The sequence below is a fragment of the Galeopterus variegatus genome, unplaced genomic scaffold (genome assembly GCF_000696425.1).
Source record: "Galeopterus variegatus unplaced genomic scaffold, G_variegatus-3.0.2 Scaffold5881, whole genome shotgun sequence".
In the NCBI taxonomy this organism is placed as follows: domain Eukaryota; kingdom Metazoa; phylum Chordata; class Mammalia; order Dermoptera; family Cynocephalidae; genus Galeopterus; species Galeopterus variegatus.
In genome coordinates, this window is record NW_007731992.1 from 1 (window position 1) to 21,013 (window position 21,013).

General features: G+C 33.1%; 1 protein-coding gene across 1 annotated transcript in view; it reads right to left on the bottom strand.

The window, feature by feature from the left end:
- Nucleotides 1–2,707: 2,707 nt before the first annotated feature.
- The window catches only part of LOC103605542 (CCR4-NOT transcription complex subunit 2-like), a gene marked incomplete at its 3' end in the record, with an annotated part of 77,601 nt that continues 59,295 nt past the window's right edge, over nt 2,708–21,013 (bottom strand). The window contains exons 3-4 of the mRNA XM_008590156.1: nt 13,270–13,392; nt 2,708–2,774 (exon numbers count right to left, since the gene is read on the bottom strand). Coding sequence (XP_008588378.1) covers nt 2,708–2,774; nt 13,270–13,392 — 190 coding nt within the window. The remainder of the gene's footprint in view (nt 2,775–13,269; nt 13,393–21,013) is intronic.

Consider the following 21,013-nt stretch of genomic DNA (forward strand, 5'->3'; position numbering starts at 1 on the left):
AAAAGTTATTTACATATTTGGATACAATCATACTGCACCAGAACCTGAGATCATAAAAGCTCCTAGTCCAGCATTTTCTGGGTACCTCATGCAGCCACAGTCACTTTTACCCAAATCTGGCAAAACATAGATTTAAGCAGTTCTATATACATTCCAAGAGGAATTCCCTTCCTTATTTAATCTCAGTGAGTCTTAGTTCTGAAGAAGGCACTCTTCCTTCACCTCTTTCACCTCTAACTTTTCTAACCATCAGGAACACAAGAGAAAGTAGACCTCATATTTGAGTGGAACAAATTCCTATTGAACATTGCCAATCTGAATAAAGAGTTAATGAGGTACTCAATGCACTTGGGAGGAAAAAGAACTTTTAGTTATATCAATCTCAATGTGCAATTATAATAACTTGCCATACGAATAACATCTCTAATCTACTCCCACCTACTAATTCATTCTCTCTCAGACATCCTTCATAAAAGTCAGTCCCTCAAATTTTATCATTCTTAGATAAACTATTAAAACCTTGACCCTCAAGTCCCACACTGTAACTTCTGTTTCCCTACCTGACAAGGTGTTTGTTCAGACTACCTACCAGCTAAATGACCTATAGGACTCTCTTAGGTCTGTCATAACAGGTAGAGACTGGCAATGTAGGCTCGGCCTTTTTCACAAATTGTAGCTTCTAGATCAGTACCCTGGAAAGGAATAATTGCACCCTGACCTGAAACATTTCAGTTCCAGTTGATCTAAGGTTCAATTTTTCTGTAGCCTAATACCTAAAATGTCATTTTTAGACTGAGTCATATATCCAAAATGTTGCTTCACTGATGTAGAAATATAGCCATTTAATATAGTGAACTTCAACAGGAAATGTTCGTATACACAACTATGGCTTCTTTTTAAACTAATAAGTGCTGTAAAAATACTTTTTCTAATGAAAATAAATTTGTTCATTTATTAATCTTTGTATATCCTAAACAACAAACACAATAATTAACACAAAGTAAGAAGTCAATGAATGCCTACTGCACCAATGACAAAACTATACTTCAAACCTAACCCATTCTGCATCTTAGCTCAATTACAACTTCACATTTGCAGGTGAAAAAAATTAGATCAGATTATCAGATAATAATCAGGTAACTGATTATAATCACTCTCATTCTCCTCTATAAGATAACCTTAATTCTCAAATACAAATTTTCTCCAATCCATATCTACTTCCTGCTGTGTTAAACTGTGGGCTTTAAAAAGATAACAAAATACATTCTTAGCAATTGCTTTATAGACATAAAAGGTAGCTTTAAAATGGGCAGATTTTCCATGGTAAGGGTTATCAGAAGAATGAAAGTCACAGTAAAACAGAGGCTAAACAGAACAAATCACTAGCTGATAATATTACCTCAACAAGGAGGATAAACATTTGTGGCTAAATAAACACTTTCTTTTTTTTTTTAGGAAATATAAAGCATTTTTTATTTTGGGTTTGTTTTTTTTTTTGGGGCAGCTTGCCAATACAGGTTAATATAAAGCTTTTTATATGTTTTTCTGCTTAATTAGAGGAAAACTGCTAATATATATATATATAAGAAATCAATAAATTTTATTTACTAATTCTATATTAACAAAATTGTGCTCCAAAGCAAAAGAGAAAAGCAAAAGAAGGTAGAAAAAAGTAGATGGAAACTATGGTTATATAAAATGTAAGTTTCATCCTCCTACTAAACTTCAATATCAATTTGAAGGGTAAAGTGGTATGACAAACTATTCTGATATCTAGCAAAACTTTGCTTTTCATTATACTGGTAAAGAGTTCCAAATCAAATAATTGATTTTTATTTGAAGTTGGTTAAAATAGTCAACAATGACTCTTCAAGTTACTCAATTATCCTCTAATCTTGGATGGGATTTTTTAACACTTTTAATCCCCACCTTCCATTAACAGAGATGATATTAACAGAAGAAATGAGAGATCAATAGATCTTTAACATTAACAGAGATGATAAAATCTTATTAATATGCAACAACCTGTAAAACTAGTTTGAAAAAAATATAAAAATATTTTATAATTTGAAGTTTTATAAAATTTTTTATGTGACAATAACAGCTAACATTTATTGAGCGCTTACTATGAGCCAGGCACTGTGCTAAGCGCTTTAAAAGTATTACAATACTTAAAAAAAAATAGAATCTTGTATATGGAAAACGCATTGAACTGTGAGTCAAAAATCTAGATTCTATACCCAGCCTAAACTAAAAGAAAAGAAGAAATATTTGCTAAACAAGAACATTTCACGAACGCTAAGTAATGGGTTTACATTAATAAACAGGCCAAAAACACAAACCAAAATAACAATCTACCCAACCAACAAAACAAAAAACATCCTTCCTCTAATTGAAAAGAAGAGAATGCCTACTTTTAATCTGTTTAGCAAATTCTTCAAAAACACTGCAAAGGAATATACAGATACAAAAGATGTCAAAATAAATTTCAATCTATACTATATCCAATAATACCAAATTTAGAATTAATAGGGGCTGAAATACCGTTTTGCAATGTAAGTAAAATAAAGAAAACTCTGAAAATTAAATATCTTTCCTTTTAAACCCTATAATAAACCCACAAGGGCTGCATTAGTTGTTCTTTATTTGGTAGTCATTTATTTTTCACTTTAAATAAAGTGTCCCAGAATAAATATAAAATTCTTACTTTGTTGCCCGTATAAACTTGCCCCAAACTGAGACAGCTGACCTGATGTAGATGGTGATGCCAGCATCTAGAAACAAATTAATTATATTAGAGCATAAAGAAAGAACACAGAGCATTGCATTTACACTTTACAAGTCTGTACAACATACCATAAATATGAGAGTCCAAACTACATTTCTCATTCTTCAGAAAAACATAAATCACACATTACATAATTCTATGCTATTAAGAGAATATCACAATTAGATGAAACCAATCTTTGCAAATGAAATTAATTTTTTATACTACACAAGTTTTTAAAAGTAGCACTAAATTAAATTACAGCAACACTATTACTTCACTTTAAAAAGTCAGCTCTATAAGTTTATAAAATTACTTGATTCTTAGATAATATTAAGCTAAATTCTAAATTCAGTTTATTATCTAAATAGAGAAGTTTTGTACTTTGTAAGAATATTTCCTGATTTTTATACAAATAATTGACGTATATCAAATGGGTAGGAAAACTTAATAAATATACACATAACCATATAATAAATGAAGAGATGATACAATAGCAAAGTGTAAGTATAAAATACTTACAAAAATATACAGACATGGTATATAATCTATTAGTGAGTGACATGAATTTCATGGCACTTGCATAATACCTTTGAATTTATTGCATCAATGTCTTTTTTTCCCTAGTAGAGTATAAATTCTCTGAAGGTATGTTATATTCATGGAACATACTATACTCATTTTTATATCTCCTCACTTATTATTAAATAAGACATGGGCTATGTCATCAGGGGCTTCTAATCTAGTGGGGAAAGAGAATGAATTATACAACTAATTATACTCTAAGGCACAGCGTGACAAATGCTCTAAAAGAAGTACAAAGCATCACTGGAGGAGGATAATTCTGCACAGGAGAAAAGCATCAGGAATACTTTGTGGAGTGATAAAATTTGCTATGGGTACAGATAAAGGGTCTTCCAGGCAGAGAATATGCAATGAGATTATTGTAATAAAGGTTAGTGACATGATTAGAAAACAAAATAAGGAACAGTGGTGACTGGATAATAAGAGTAATTTTAAAAAAAGATAAAGTTTACCCCTATTGGGACACAGAAGAATAGGAAATAAAAAGAGTATGTTGGGACCAGATTGCAAACGGTCTTCTTAAATGTCATACAAAGATGGCTACCAGCTATGGCAAGAAAAAGAAAAAATAATATTAAGCAAGGAAGTGACATGATCAAAATGTACTTTGGGAAGATAATTCTAATAGGAAAAATGGATGGAAATGGAAAATGGTGAGATATGACACTAGAACAGCAGAAATGGGACTGCAAGTGAGAAGCATTCTGGTGGTAGAAGTAACAGCATTTTATGCCCTGTTGAACTAGATAGGGTATAGGAAAAAAGCAGACAAGTGGAGAACCACAAGAAAGAGAACTATTAGAGGGTCCTCTGTGGTTTCCAGGGAAGGAAAAGCATTCCAACACTGACCAAGTGTTGAAACATTTGGAGAGGAGAAACATTTAAACGATGGAGGTTTTACAATATACATTTCATGCTATTTTCATGTCAAAATTCTAAATTGTTTCAATCATTCTCAAGTTGACAAAATTTTTTATACAACAGTAGTTTTAAACCAATGATACACATCAGACTCTCCTGAGGTAATGTTGAGTTACACACCACTCTAAAAACAGCAGTATTTACAATACAGCAATGAATTTTCTTTAAAAAGCATCAAACCTTACAAACCTTCTCAAATCCAGAGCGTGTGCAATATAGACAATTAAACTAACATTCAGACTATACATTTTTTATCAAGTATAATCCAATAGATCAAAAGATGCCTGATCAAGTTCCCTTCTTAGATATTATAGTCATTACTGTTACCACATGAACTGGAAATATTTTATAAGTATATTAAATGTTCATTTCCAAAGTACAATAATAAGATCAGTGGAGATGTATAATACTTACTAAAGCTTTAGTTGGTGACAAAATGTAAAACGTTTACATAAAATGCTTAAGAATCATGATTTTCTGTTATCATTACAAGCTATAAATGAAAGAAAGTAGCTGTTTCTTAAGGCTTCAAATGTAAGATGTTGGCCAATATGAGTACAAGACTTAGAATGATCTATAATGTGAATATTTTTGAACAGACCACTTAAAACTTTACTTTTCCCAGAAATGTATGTTTATTGAATACTGAACTCCAAAGGACAGACAACTTAGTCCACTTTCTCACAAAGGTAATAAATCCACAAATGAGTTACAGGTGTGCCAAGACCAACCCTCACAGCATGGGAGGAGGGAGTGAGTAGAGAAGGGAGGCACAGCATAAAGGTAGAGAGGCTACGGCTCCCTATGCCTAGAACAGCAGGATGATCCATTTACCACAGCGTATAGTATTAAATATCATTTTGTCTATGTGCCACTACATGAAGGTTATTAAACACTGCTTTACAGAAAATCAAAGTAGTTTAACATTAAATTTAATAGTATACAACCTTCAACACATCCATGTAAAATAAGCGGTAATCCGCTATATAGACAGATGTTAAAATTACAGCCTCAAAATGTGTGAAAAATGAAAATATATTTCTTTTTTTTTTTTTCTGTCTTTTTTCGTGACCGGTAAGGGGATCGCAACCCTTGGTGCGGTGTCGCCTGCACCGCGCTCAACCAGTGAGCACACCGGCCATCCCCATATAGGATCCAAACCCACGGCGGGAGCGCCGCTGCGCTCCCAAGCGCTGCACTCTCCCGAGTGCGCCACAGGGCCGGCCCGAAAATATATTTCTTATAAAATTTATCCCTAATGATATGTATTTTTAAATTCTGAAAGTATGTTTCATAAAATAAATTAGTGCTAAAAATAAATTTAACACACACTGAAGGAATGTGAATGGGACAGAAGTGTTATTAATGAGAACAAAGAAAATGCATAAGAAACGTAATGTGGCACAGCAACTATTACTCTTGACAGACAACAGAAAATTTATATATTTTTTTAAATGCTGGAAGTTAACAACATAAAGGTGAATTTCTTAAAAAAACAAAATTTTAGATCAAGAGAAACATTACAATAGGGAATGCAACGTAAGTAGAAAGAGTACATACAGCTTTGGAGTTGGAAAATAATCTGGGTTTGAATCCTGGTTCTGCCACTTACATATGGGACAGTCGAGCCTCAGTTTCCTTCCTGTAAGATGAAAATAACACTACCTACCTCACAGAGTTGAAGTGATTAAATGAGATAAGATATGGCACATAGTAAGTGCTCAACAAATGGTAGCAGCAGCTGCTAAAAAAATCATTGTACAATATACTTAAAGCTATGGCGATAACATAATTCCTAGTATTATATTATTCCAAGACAAAAACAAGAAATGAATTTTGACTTTTGACTATACTATATCCATAAAAAGAAAAAATCATAAAGGGAAAGGAAGAGAGCGTGTGTATGTACCTACACATAAGAGTTCTAGATCTAGACCGAATCTGAGGAACATTATAAAATTAAAAACAGGATAATAAAACAATAAAACCAATAAAATCAGAATGAAATCTAGCTAACAGGCACAAAAAGAAAGACAATAAGAGGATAATACATTAAAAAGAACAAAAGAGGAAAGGAACAAGGGAGGAGGTAGATAGAAAAATAAAATGGTCAATAAGTCGCTAGTAGCTTATGAATCATATAACAATAAAATATGAGTTTACTAGTTATTTCAAGTAATTTCCAGCAAAATATTCTGAAGCTTATATAAAGAACATTTTAAAAAATAGTGAAATATTCAATGTAACTAATTCCTTAGTATTTAACACTTAAGATTCAATTTTTTTACTAAAAAGAAGTATGGCACTGAACATCTTTATATTATATTCTGAATTTCAGGTTAGAGCCAAAGTAAAAATTTATAGAAAGACATATGATTGATTCAAGGAATGTTAGATATGTATGGCTAAAATGTTTTCTATAGTCTTTATTAATTACACTTCCACAGTAGTCACTTCAATCCTCTCTCTTAAACACTGGCTATTCTCCCATTTAAAAAAACGAAAAAAGCAACAAAAAAAAAACCTCCTTGCTAGTATGATAGGAATAAAATAGTATTTTCTCACTATTTGGATTATATATATATACAGAGAGACAGATATATATATCTGTACACACACCTCTCTTTTACAATGTTATCTTTAAAATACTGAGTTTAAAGATTATGTGAATGTAGATTAATTTAAGAGGTTTTACAAAATTCCTTCAAATGGTTTGACATTTAATTCCAATTTCTCTAGAGTATAGAGGTTTTACAAAATTCCTTCAAATGGTTTGACATTTAATTCCAATTTCTCTAGAGTATACTCTGGCTTACTTATATTTACATTACATTTAAACCTATCAGGTTATCATTGCCATATAAAAATGTGCTACATTTATATACAATATATTTTCTTTTAAGTTTTTAAGATGATTTTTGAGTTAAGATAATCACATCATCTGCAAATAATGATAATTTTGTTATTTTTCAACATCAACTCCATTTTCTCCCCTCATTAACACTCTCTCACTGAGATGAGCTTACTTTTTCCTAAGCATTACTACAGGTTCTAAGAACATGGCAGATAGACAACATCCCTGCCCCTGTTAAGCTTAAATTCTAGTGGAGTAGAGAGGATAAACAACTGATAAACATGTACTTTCAGGTAGTGATAGATGCTACCAAGGCCACTGTATTAGTCTGTTTTCTGTCACTTATAACAGAATAACTGAAACTGGGTAATTTATAAAGAAATAAAATTTATTCCTCACAAGTCTGGAGGTTGGAAAGTGCAAGGTTCAGGGAACACACCTGGTGATGGCTTTCTTCTTGGTGGAGGCTCTCTACAGGGTCCTGTGGTGACACAGGATATCACATGGCAAGAATGGCAAGAGCACTTTAACACGCTCATTTGCTCTCCTTATAAAGAAAGCCACTCCTGTGACAACCCATCAAACCATTAATCCATCAATCCATGAATAAATCAATCCATTCAGGAGGGCACAGTCTTCACAATCCAATCACCTCTCAAAGATCCACCTTTCCAAAACCATACTTGAATTTCCCACCCTCTTAATACTATTAAAATGGGGATCAAGTTTCCAATACACGAACTTCTGAAGGACACATCTGACATAACAGCTGTCTAGGAAAAGAATGGTCAGAGGTAAGACTTCTCAAGTGAGATATTTTCAAAGACACCTGGACGTTGAGGGTGAAAACAATGTGAAGATCTAAAAATAAAAGTGCCAAGGTCCTAAGAGACAAATTCCAGAAGCTTGAGACTCAGCCAGCCTGACTTTAGTACGTAGTTAAATACTAATCATGAGGATGACAGTGACGATGATAGAAAGTATCCTTATATTTGATACTAGATATTAACAAAATATTGATTATTACTGGCCTAAGAGAAATCTTATTTGCCATAACTGATGTAGGCTAACACAAATATGAAAGCTAGGTATGGGTTCAACATAGCTTGTCAGAATAAGAAAGTAGCCCACTCATCAATTTTAAGAGTTTGTTTTAAATTAAGGAGTTTAAAAGAAAAAACTCTTAAAAGTAAGTTTTTTAAAAGTCGCATCTCATATGTCTTTTCACCATATATTAAAACAGAAGAAAAGAGGTCCCCACAAATTTGTGCTTCTCAAATGATTATGCTTAAGAATCATCAAATGAGTGCATACTTAAAGATCCGTAAGATTAGAAAAAATGTATTAGCAATTAAAATGCAAATATATTTCTTAAAAAACTCTACAAGTTGGTTACATTAGTACAAAACTCTATTGCCTTCTCTCAAAAAATTTACAAAAGCTATTAAGATCACTGATATTTAGTTTCACTCAATCAGTTTTCCTTTATCATAAACTATGATTGAAAATTATTTTCTCATTCTTCTCAGAAAAAAAATTACAATATTATCCCAGTCATTTATTATGTTTAAAATTTCTCTTTAAAAGTTTTTATAAAAAATAATCAGTTTGTAGATGATATACATAACTACCTGAGAAGCCCAAGAGAATCAAATGGCAAATGCTGTTATTATTCACATTAAGAGCAACATTTATTACATATTTGCCATCTATTTTTCTAAAAAGCTTTACATACAGTTATTCATTCAATCCTTACAACCACCCATAAGTCATGTACTATTGTTCCTATTTTACAGATGAGAAAACTGAGGCATAGAAACTAAGTTGCCCTAGCACACATAGCTAGTAAATCATGTAGCTGAGATACAAACTTACGTAGTAGGATTTCCAAAGCCCACATCCCCAATCACCAAAAACTAATAAAAGAGTTTTGTAAGGCAGTTAGTCATAAAGTAAATAAACACACAAAGTACTGTATAGATAAGTAAAAAACAATCTGAAAAATGCAATGAAAATGGCAACTATAAAATTACTTATTAAAAGGAATAACAAACAACAGGATTAAAGAGAGATATATCTTTCTGGAAAGAAGGTAAATATTGGTATTAATGTGCAATAGTAAAAAAACATTTTTTTTAAAAAAAAGGTGTGGAAGACCTTACCTGACTAAGATGTTAAAATGGTTTATAAAGCTATGGCAATTCAAACTGTGTTGTAGTTCTGATTCAGAATCAGCATGACGAACAGAGAATTTAGAAATAGGCCCAAGGTTACATCAGACACCAGTGTATATTAAAGGAAATATTTCAATTAGCCACAAATAAATGGTCTAACTCAGAAGTGGGCAAATTTCTGCCTGCAGGCCAAATCAAGCAAACTACCCATTTTTGTAGAATATGTGAAGAATGGTTTTTACATTATAAATGGTTATATAAGTACCTACAATACTTAATAGGTATTGATACTATATAATATCCTTGATTTTGCCTCTTGGTCCATGAAGCCTAAAATAGTTACTGTCTGGCCTTTTAAGGGAAAGTTTTCTGACCCATGATCAGCATATATGGTATTGGGACAACCAGATGACTTCAAGGGGGAAAAAATATCTGGCATCTTAACAATTCACTTTTTTTTTTCCTTTTTGTCTTTTTTACTGACCGGTAACGGGATCGCAACCCTCGGTGTTGCGCCCGTACCGGGGACCGGCAACGGGATTGCAACCCTCGGTGTTGTGCCCGCACCGCGCTCAGCCGGTGAGCAGGAACCAGTCTCCACATAGGATCCGAACCCTCGGCGGGAGCGCCGCCACGCTCCCAAGCGGCACACTCTCCAGTACGCCACCAGGCCAGCCCACAATTCACTTTTTAAACCAAAATGTATTTCTTTTTTTTTTTTCCTTTTTGTCTTTTTTTTTTTTACTGACCGGTAACGGGATCGCAACCCCCACCAGGCCAGCCCACAATTCACTTTTTAAACCAAAATGTATTTCTTTTTTTTTTTCCTTTTTGTCTTTTTTTTTTTTACTGACCGGTAACGGGATCGCAACCCTCGGTGTTGTGCCCACACCGCACTCAGCCAGTGAGCGGGATGTATTTCTAATGGACATAAATTATATGTGAAGAATGAAACATAAAAATACTAGAAGTAGTCATTGGGAAAAGTCTACGTATGATTTCAAAAAACAGAAACTATAAAAAAAAGAAAAGACTGATAGATCACATTTAATAAAAATGATAAATATTTAATGGTGTGTATCTGTATATACACACCAGTATATGGTACATGTACATGTATATGTATATATACCACACAATATATGGAACAAATACATATACACAAATATTCCAAATACCATAAACTAAACTGAAGGTGAAAAGCTGGGAAAATATTTGTCACAAATGACAAGAGATTATTAACCTTAATATACAGAGGACATTTACAAGACTTATCGTCTCAATACAGAAAAAGGAAACGGCACAAAAGTTGGACATAAATTATATGTGAAGAATGAAACATAAAAATACTAGAAGTAGTCATTGGGAAAAGTCTACGTATGATTTCAAAAAACAGAAACTATAAAAAAAAGAAAAGACTGATAGATCACATTTAATAAAAATGATAAATATTTAATGGTGTGTATCTGTATATACACACCAGTATATGGTACATGTACATGTATATGTATATATACCACACAATATTTGGAACAAATACATATACACAAATATTCCAAATACCATAAACTAAACTGAAGGTGAAAAGCTGGGAAAATATTTGTCACAAATGACAAGAGGTTATTAACCTTATTATACAGAGGACATTTACAAGACTTATCGTCTCAATACAGAAAAAGGAAACGGCACAAAAGTAGGTAATCTACAAAGAAAGAAATACAAATGGCCATTAATTATATGAAAAGGACAAATCACCGTGTGTGTGTGTGTGTGTGTGTGTGTGTGTGTGTGTGTGTGTGTGTGTGTGTAAAATATCAGTGATGTTTTTAAAATACACACATTAAACCATAAGCTTCTTTTGGCTATAAGCAAAGACGTGAAGGTAATATCTGGTATTCTCAAAAGCATGGAGAGTGCTGATGAGAGTAAAAACTGGTATGAACTTTCTGGTGGGAAATATGTAAAAAAGACGTGAAGGTAATATCTGGTATTCTCAAGAGCATGGAGAGTGCTGATGAGAGTAAAAACTGGTATGAACTTTCTGGTGGGAAATATGTAAATATGTCCTGGAAGGTTTAAATAATCATATTTTTTAATAAAAATATTTAAGTATAAAACCAAAATTTTTGCAGTAAATTAATCCTGACTGATAAGATTATGGGTAGTTTTCCTTCTCTTCTTCTCCCTGTCTATATTTTCTAAAGTTTTAATAATTTCCCTGTGCTATTTAACAGCAACAGCAGCAATTTATGAGGTACCTACTATATTATTATCCCCATTTTACAGATGAGGAAATTGAGGCTTGGAGAAGTTCTTGCTAACAGGCAAAGTCAGGATCCACACACATATCTGTATTACTTTAGAATCCAAGTTCTTAATCCTTATGACTTAATACCTTAATTAATTTTTTTTTTTTTTAACAAAGTTTTGTGGAGCAAATTATTCTGTCACTTCCATGACAACCAACTAGGCTGGAATAGTAATCAACATATGAGAGTAGATCCATGAGTGTATATACTAGTTCTGATTTAAAAAACCCAGACATATAGTATTTCTGATTTCTAGAAGACAGACATCTTTTTGTTATTCATTCACTACATGTACTTTACCTCTTCCTAATTAGAATGCTTTTCATCAATCAGTAATATTTATAAACATAAATATTTATGTAAAACTACAGCACACACAAACCGTAATTTCATAGTTTCTGCAGTGATACTACCAAAACATATATCCCAAATTTTTAATCTATGAGGTCAACACTTGAACATAGAAACTGTGTAAATAATAAATCGATTATAATTTATATCAAAGAGCAAAAAGTTAGAAGGGCAGTAAGATAACAGAAAATTAGATGACGTTATTCCATAAAGTATTAAATTACACACTAATTACAAACACAGCCAACACACATAATTTGAATAGAGCCCTAATAATACAATTGATAATTTGTTTCCAAAATGACAGAAAAATTTTCAAATAAAAATAAAGGGGGAAAATATCAAAACAGAAAAACAAAATAAAACTAAAATCCTAACTTAAACTAATTTAAGCCAATTTGTGACACTCTAAAAAGACATAGGAAGTGATTTACTAATGATTAACTTCAAAGAAAAATGAGGATCTTAGAACTTTATAAGTGCTTTAAACATCAGTAAGAATCTCATTAAGTTAATAGTGAGAGTAGATTCTTATATAGATAGGGAAATTAGCAATAGTAAGTTTATCAGGTTTGAAAGGGAGAAAAGTTGGGCAGATCCAAAGTACAAGAATGCAACTGGTTTGACTACAGTGTACAATTTAAAGTGGAATTTAAAACAATTTGAACAGCTGAATTTATTTTAAAATACTTTTAAAATTTGCTAATTATGACTTAGCTTTATTCTAAATCCTTTTATCCCAAGTGAGACTAGTGAACTACTAGCCTTCCAAAGCACTTAATTCACACCTCTATATCATCTAACATATGTGGAAGAGTCTTCCAAAAATTGTTCTACTGTTGTATCCCTACAGCTGAACGGAGAAGAGGTACTCTTTACCAGAGGTCTAGGATTATTGCTAGAAGATTACACAATAAAGTTTTATTGAGGCTTGCCATTATATCGTTATATCTGTGCAAATCTGCTTACTACTCTATATCTGCATTTGTTTTACTATAAAAATAACAATTTATTTTCCAGATTAAACAAACACAAAACACTGATGATCTAGATGTTGTTATACCATGTTTACTCCATGTCTCTGAATACTTCCTACCACAGTATTACCATACCCCAAGTTGAGAATCACAGGACATTTATGTTTTCCTTTAGAATGTAAGTTCATTGTCATTGTCCCAGGGCCTAGCACTGTGCCTAAAACATAGTCACTCAACCACAGACAGTACTCTTCCGTTCATATGCTGCTTTTCAGGAATGCAGAAACAGACATATACTACTGAGTAAACACAATATAACTGATTAACTTACATCTTTTTCTGACCGATGTGGAAACATAGAAGACTGGCTGTAGTACATGTTTTCATCGTGGTAGTCACTGTCGACCCCCTCTACAAACTTCTTTCTTGAAGCACCAAACATGCTGTTTGTCACCTAAACAAAAATATTACTTTTATCAAGAGTGATATTTTGGAAAATGTCCAGCTTTACCTTACTCCTATGTCAAAAACAGAAAATAAAGGGAGCATTGCTAAGATACAGAAATAGATCAACTAAGGGCTAACTGGGCACATGATAAAGTCATATATTTTATTATAACAACACAGCGTTGGGTGTTTATTTCCAGGCCCTAAAAGTAAGAGGAGAAGCTTAAAGCCTATCTTATGCAACAGTTCCACTTACTTTAAAAGAACTAAATGTCACTTATTCTTGAAAAATAGCAATCCCAAATATAATTTTCCCATACACATTTTTAAAAATTAAGTTTACGTTTAATTATTCATAATCTTCATATACACCTTCAACATTAGACTCTCTGTCATCATTACATCACCTTTTTCAATTATCTGTTTTCCAGAGCATATCATCTTTATTTACAATCCAAGTTTACTGAGGTGTGGCATTTTTGTGAATCAGTGTACAGAAGTATAGTGGAATTTTATCTCAAGCCACAGTACCCACTCATATAATGGCAGGACAATTTTTCATTCACCATACTGGTGTAAATTTATAATCTCCATTATATAACCTACTTACTCTTTTGCTTTATAAGTCTCTACAAAATCCAACACTAGCAATTTTGAACCCCCATTAAGATAAATAGTTCCTAAAATATGTACTAATTTTTTGTCTTTATTTTTTTAAGGTGACTTCTAATAAAGTTTCCAAAACTATCAATTGACTGATGTTATTTAAGGTCGATATGTCCCCTAACAGTACTTTGAAGTTCAAAGAAAACTAAAATGCCAATGATGTGAGAGACTTGTAAATACTTGAATACAAGGCGATTACATCTTTTTTTTTTTTTTTTCTTTTTGTCTTTTTTCGTGTCCGGCAACAGATTGCAACCCTCAATGTCGCGCCCGTACCGGACCGGGACCGGCAACGGGATCGCAACCCTCAGTGCTGCACCCGCACCTCGCTCAGCCAGTGAGCGGGAACCGGTCTGTATGTGGGATCCGAACCCTCGGCGGGAGCGCCACCGCGCTCCCAAGCGGCGCACTGTAGCAGTGCGCCACCGGGCCGGCCCGTGATTACATCTTTTCACAAGTATAATTTTGGGGGAAAACTCACCCCAAATTTGACATCTGTCTTGTATGCTTATTTATGACTAATAGTATTTTCTTCAATTGTAAATAAGAAGCACACAATTTTCTTTATATTTTAGTTCAGAATGAAAACATTGTAGTCACTATTATTTATCAGTAGACATGGTGAACTGATAATGTTGCAGACTTTAAAGGCCAAGTTTTATGTGTAGCTATGTTGAAAGCACCTATGCATTTATTAATAATTGCTTTATATCTTAAGTTCCCTGTTAAATTTGTAGAAAACTCAATTATTTAACTATCCTTTCTTACGAGGTCTGAGAAAAAGTTATTCAGTTAGATATGAACAACAGTCTACTTTGCTACAGTGTATGCATTTGGGCTAATAATTTCTTTAGGTATGAAATATGAAGGTACTTCAAAAAGTTCATGGAAGATCTCTATTATCTTTTAATTCAATTTTTCCACAAACTTTTTGAAGTACCTTTGTATAGAAAGATATTTTTAAAGGATCTGTTATTTTATTAGAAAATAGGTACTTAATCTTCTTTGGGCAGTGAATTCTGGTGAATCCCATGAAAGCTATCCTATAATTCTGAACGTAACTTCAGACTAGGATCCCACATGTTCATCCACATGCTTTTTTATTTATAGAATAAAAAAACCCCATGCTTAATACTGTGCAAAGAGGTTTGTTTTGAAAGTAAAATTATAGAAATAAAATTAATTAATTTTTTAAAAATTAAACAAAGGAAAATACAGAAATGTTCCTCCTCCATTGATAACAGATTTTATCAGGACTCTAATTCTAATCCTGTGAGAGAGAATAAGAGAACAAATATGCAGAACTTCATTTGTGCTATGTGTGCTTCAACACATAAAGTACATAAGTGGTCTCTAACAGGGTGAAAAAGGTGTTTTATAGTGTTAATTTCAAAAAAAAAAAGAAATGTGACAAAAAATCACTTGACAGTTTACAAATTAAGACTCAATACACATGAGACTTTAAAAGTTTATTTTAAAAAGCAAAAGCTAAGGATACATTTAATTCTTTTCATAGGACCTTTATTACTGAGCTCTAATTCTAAGAAAGAATAAACATGAGAAAATGGCAAAAACATAAAAAATTAGATAAAATTTCAGGTGAATACCAGGCCACTTCTCACCAAATTTTACACACATAAATTAACTCAAATGCATACAAAGCAAACTTTTCCTTAGACAATGTTTGTATAACACATATCACCCAAAATAATTACAGGCTCCTGGAATTCCAAAATTGAAATTAATTGTATAGAATAAAAAATCCCACGCTTAATACTGTGCAAAGAGGTTTCTTTTGAAAGTAAAATTATACAAATAAAATAAATTAATTTTTAAAAACTTAAACAAAGGAAAACACAGAAATGTTCCTCTTCCATCATTAACAGATTTTCTCAGGACTCTAATTCTAATCCTATGAGAGAGAGGTAAGAGAACAAATATGCAGAACTTCATTTGTGCTTTATGTGCTTCAACATAAAAATTACATTAACAGTGAGAATAATAATTATTCTAAAAAGACTTCAGCAAAAAAGAAAGCTAAGAGTGAACTACTCTTGCCTAAATGCAAACTCTAGTTTGGGGATGGGTGCTGGGAGGAGACAAAGAATTCTCATCCATGGCAAAACCAGGGAAAAAGACAACACAAGTTTTTCATAAAGCTAATTTATTTAATTTGAAAGGGTTGTTCTTTATTCCACACAGAATGATGGACCTGGGTAGGAAGGTACAGTATTTTAGAATAGATAGGGAGAGTGAAACTGAGAAGAAACAATCAACCAGGGAAGCAGAGCAATCAACCAAGGCAAATATCTATAGGAAGAGCATTCAGTTCAGAGGGACAACAAGACCCTCAGAGGTGCGGCTCAAGCAGCACAAACTTAGTGGTGAAAGTTAGGACTGGGGGTAGATCATGTAGTACCTTGCAGGCCTGAGAGACCTTGGATTTTATCCTGTGTGAGATGGGAAATCAAGAGAGGGTATGGAGGTGATGTAATTTAGCATATACTTAAAAAAAGTCTAGCTGATCCATGGGGAATGTACAAGAGATGGAATAAGAATGGAAGTAGGAAAATGGGTTAGGAGGATGGTAACAGATGATGGTGGTTTGGACTACAGTGGCAGTAGTAGAGGTGGTAAGAAATGGTTGGATAAAGGATATACTTTGAGGAAGAGCTGATATGAATAAATAAATGAACAAATGGGTAGATGTAGGAAATGAAAGGGTAAGGTATTCACATTTTCCCCTTGGAAGAGAATAAAATTAGGGTACCTAGAAATCAGTTTCTATCAATTTCAAAGAGGGTATGTCAATACTATATTGAAACATGAGTGTACTTCAAAAAGTCCATGGAAAAATAGAATTAGAAGATAATAAGAACCTTTCCATGAACTTTTGAAGTATCTTCATGTTGAAATTACTAGTTATACCATGTATATTAAAGTCAACTTAGTAAATGGAATTTTTAAAAACTATTTTTAAATTAATTCATACTTCACCTTACATTAGATATAAAATCTGTTAGAATCTTATTATGTAGGGAGGGAGGTGTCGGTGATGGGCCATAATAATCATATACAGTGTATACTGACAAAATAAAAATTAAAAAAAAAAAAAAAAAAGAATCTTATTATGTACAATTTGTTGGCTTTTTACAAACAAACATATCAAGGGCTTACACCTACTTTGATAGCTGACCACCTTCTCTCTTCACTCTCACACCAGATTGCAAGGACAAGAAGAAGCACAAACAGATTTTTTCAAGCAAGAACACATTATACGTATGTATCAAAAGCATTGTTTCTTAATCTTTTCTGAACACAGATCTAAAACATTTAATCAAGACATTTTATCTTTCCTTTGTTTCTAAAAGAACTAAGCATCATCTTCTAAAAAGTACAGAGACAAGTTAGTTTGCACTAATCTTCTCTACCAACCTGACTCCCCATAAAGAGCTGGCCTCAGAAACTAGCAGAGATAGAATTAAACTGGGAGGCAGATTGGAAGCACTAAATTGGCTGGATTTTCCCAGTATATCCTTCATTATTTAGTTTGGTCTAGCTATGAATTCCTGAGGTGTGACACTCTCAACATTTAAATACAGTATTTCAAAGTCAAATGCAGTGGATCAGAATTACAGAAAAAGAATTTGCAAAAACCCCGAAACTGAGATAACCTAACCAGTAACCAGAGAAAACTGGTAAAGTAGCCGCTGATGCAGTGGGATGAATGGCAATTAGGAAACGGAAGAAATAAGATGCAAGGCCTGTAGCTTTTTAAATGGTCGCAGAAACAAAACTACGACATGTTATAAAGGCAACTCGAAAATATATGTGTGTGTATATATAAGGGTACTTCAAAAAGTTCATGGAAAAATATAATTAAAAGATAATACGAATCTTTCCATGAACTTTTTGAGGACCCCACGTACATAAAGATAAATAGGAAAGGGTGAAAAACAGACTCAGACCATATCCAAGTCAGGATGATATTTAATCTTATAGAAATATCCTTCAGCAAGGCCTCTGGAAAGGAACTTACTCTGGAACCTTTTATTGTCTATAATGCTGGCAAATGCTGGGCCAGGCATGAAATCCTATTCCCAAGGAACAGGAACACATCTAATAGCAGAGTGGTCCTTTACTGATAACAAACAAATATAAGTTGATTTCAAAATCTATCTCCAGTCTTAACTCAAGGTTCTAGCAGCACATTTTAAAGTGCTGCTAGATATTTCTACCTGGGAACTATAATTTAATAAACTAAGTGAACAATATTTAAAACATTTGCCAAGTTACTTTCTCCTTTGTTCTGTTCTGCACATCCATCAAGTCCTATCTTTTTTTTCACAGTGGCTTTCACATCTGTTTTTGCCATTTTTCCTATCCCCATCTTAGCTGAAGCTCTGGACTAGTTTTTTTAGCCTACTGACTGGTCTCCCTTCATATTTCAATGAATATGCTGAGGGTTTACTATATGATTTGAGATATGATATGACAAATTATATTATAGTATTTTACTATATGATATGACAAAAATTGTGCTAATGAAGACAAAAGCTGAGTAACAGCTCCAGTGTTGAACAAGTTCACAATTTAGTTAGGAGACAAACCTGTAAATAAACAATTACAGTATGAAAATTTGTATAGGTGCTTTGAGAACACAAATAAAGGAATATCTAACTTTGAGGGAAACACACTGAAGGTTGTGTTATATGTCTGAACAAATACTTGGTTAAAAAAAAAAAAGGAGAAGTGTGTGGGGTGGGAGGAGGAAGCAAACTTTGGCATAAGAGAAATATATGCAAGTGCTCAGAAATGAGAGAATGTCTAGGAAACAATACTTTCAATATGGCCAACACATAGGGTGTCTAGATGGAAAGTGTTAGAAGAGGAAAAGTAGGCAGGACCTTCAATGCCAGGTTAACGGGGCAAGAGCATAGGCAGAGAAACCAGGTACAAAAATCTAGGTGATGAAGTAAGTCACATTTCCTCTACTAACACTTTATTATGGTGCCATATTACTAACCACTCTACACTGATTTTGTCACTCTCCTGTTCTCATACCTCTTTTTAACATATCCTACATAAAGGATACAGCTCAAGATTCTTGAGATCACAACCTCAATGTAACTTTGCAGCACTAAGTATCTTAAAACCCAACACAAACCTTATGTCTCAGCTTAATTTTGATTATTCACAGTTCTTGTTCATTGTAATCTATGAAAAATACCACTTTAACTCTAAAAATCCCACCTGTTACCCCTGTGGTCTTCAATAATTAAAATCCAAGCTAATCAAACTAACACTAAAAATTTATTTACATTGTCCATATCCTATCTTTCCATCTCAACATTCCTTTCTTAGTGCAAGCTACTCCAGTAGCCTCCAAACAGTTGGTCTTTATTAATCTATTCTTACTCTCCTCAAATCTACTCTCCCACATCTCAAAGTGATTTTTAAAGTGAAAATTTCTTCTCTTCATGGCTCTGCTGATGGAAATTCCTAAACAGTACTCCCAAATCAGTAGGCTTACAAGGCCCTATGTAACCTCCCTGACCTCTTCTCTCCCCACAGGTCCCCTGACAACACTAAATTCTTGCCACACCTTCAGTTCAAACACAATTTCTTTTCCATCTGAGGGCCTTTGCATATACTGATACCTCTAATTAAAATGCCCTTTCTTCCATTCTTTCACACTGTGGGGACTCCTGTTTTACACAGTCATTGAAAATACTTTATCATAATTATTATCATACAATAATAATAAAAAACTACCTTTATTGGCTCCTTATTATGCACAGATAATATTCTAAATGCTTTAAAGTTTATTTATTTATCTATCATGATAATGTTATGAGATAAGAACAATTACTATGCCTTTTTGTAGCTGAGAAAACCTAGGTAACTTGCCCAGGGTATATATGAGATAAATGCAGAGATGGGTTTTGAACCCAGACAATCTGCTAGAGTCCCCTTTTTAACCATGACAGTACACCAACTCTCAAACATACAACTAATAGTTTTAGGTGTGTTTTTTTTCCTGAAATGGAGAGGGAAAAGCAGTGGGGAGGAGGAGAGAAAAAAAGAAAGAAAAAGATCCTTATTTGTGATGAACAAAAGTAGGATATGTCACAATCAAATAATTGTGTGTCAAAAAGATCACTTTAGCAGAATGAGAATGGACTACAGGTATGTGAGAAAAAAGCCATTCTCTACAAGACTGATCGTATATGTTTTAGAGAAAGTTACATTAATTTTAAAATTAAACTATGCTTCAAAAAAAGAATACTATTACACATTAAAAAGTAATTATTATCCAAGGAGGGATTCAGATAACTAGAAATAAATTACATACACCATTTCCATATTTCAAATGAACTAACATTTTAAGTATTTCTAAATATAATGAACATAATTTAATCCTTCAAGGAATTAGAATGATTATAACCAAAATCTAAACTTCACTATAAGGCTATTAACGTAGACACTGTAGCATGAAATATGTAAGATACATCTAAAAACTGTGTTAAAACAGAATAAATCCCTAACAGCAACTTTTTCTTGTGGATTGTCTCTCTAATGCAGCAAGGAGTTTTACTAACATGTTGATAACAGGTGTCCCATCATAAAATCGATTATTCCACAACATTAAAAACATCTGTATTAACACTTTTCACTGCTTCATAGGCACCAAATTTTCACTACTAGCTACAGAGTTTACACTCACCTTGTATTACAAAGGATAAAGAGTGTTAACTGCAGGTCCATACCGTGCCAGGATGGGGGGGCGGGGGGACACAACACACGACTGTGCCTTTCTTAATCTGTTTTCCCAGTGGAGATTTTAGTAATTTACTCTGATCAATGAATACAGAATTTGACTTGTTACTTTCCCTCCCAATTCCATATTCAACATCAGCAAATACTTCATGTAGATGTGAACAAGTTCTCTCTCATCTACA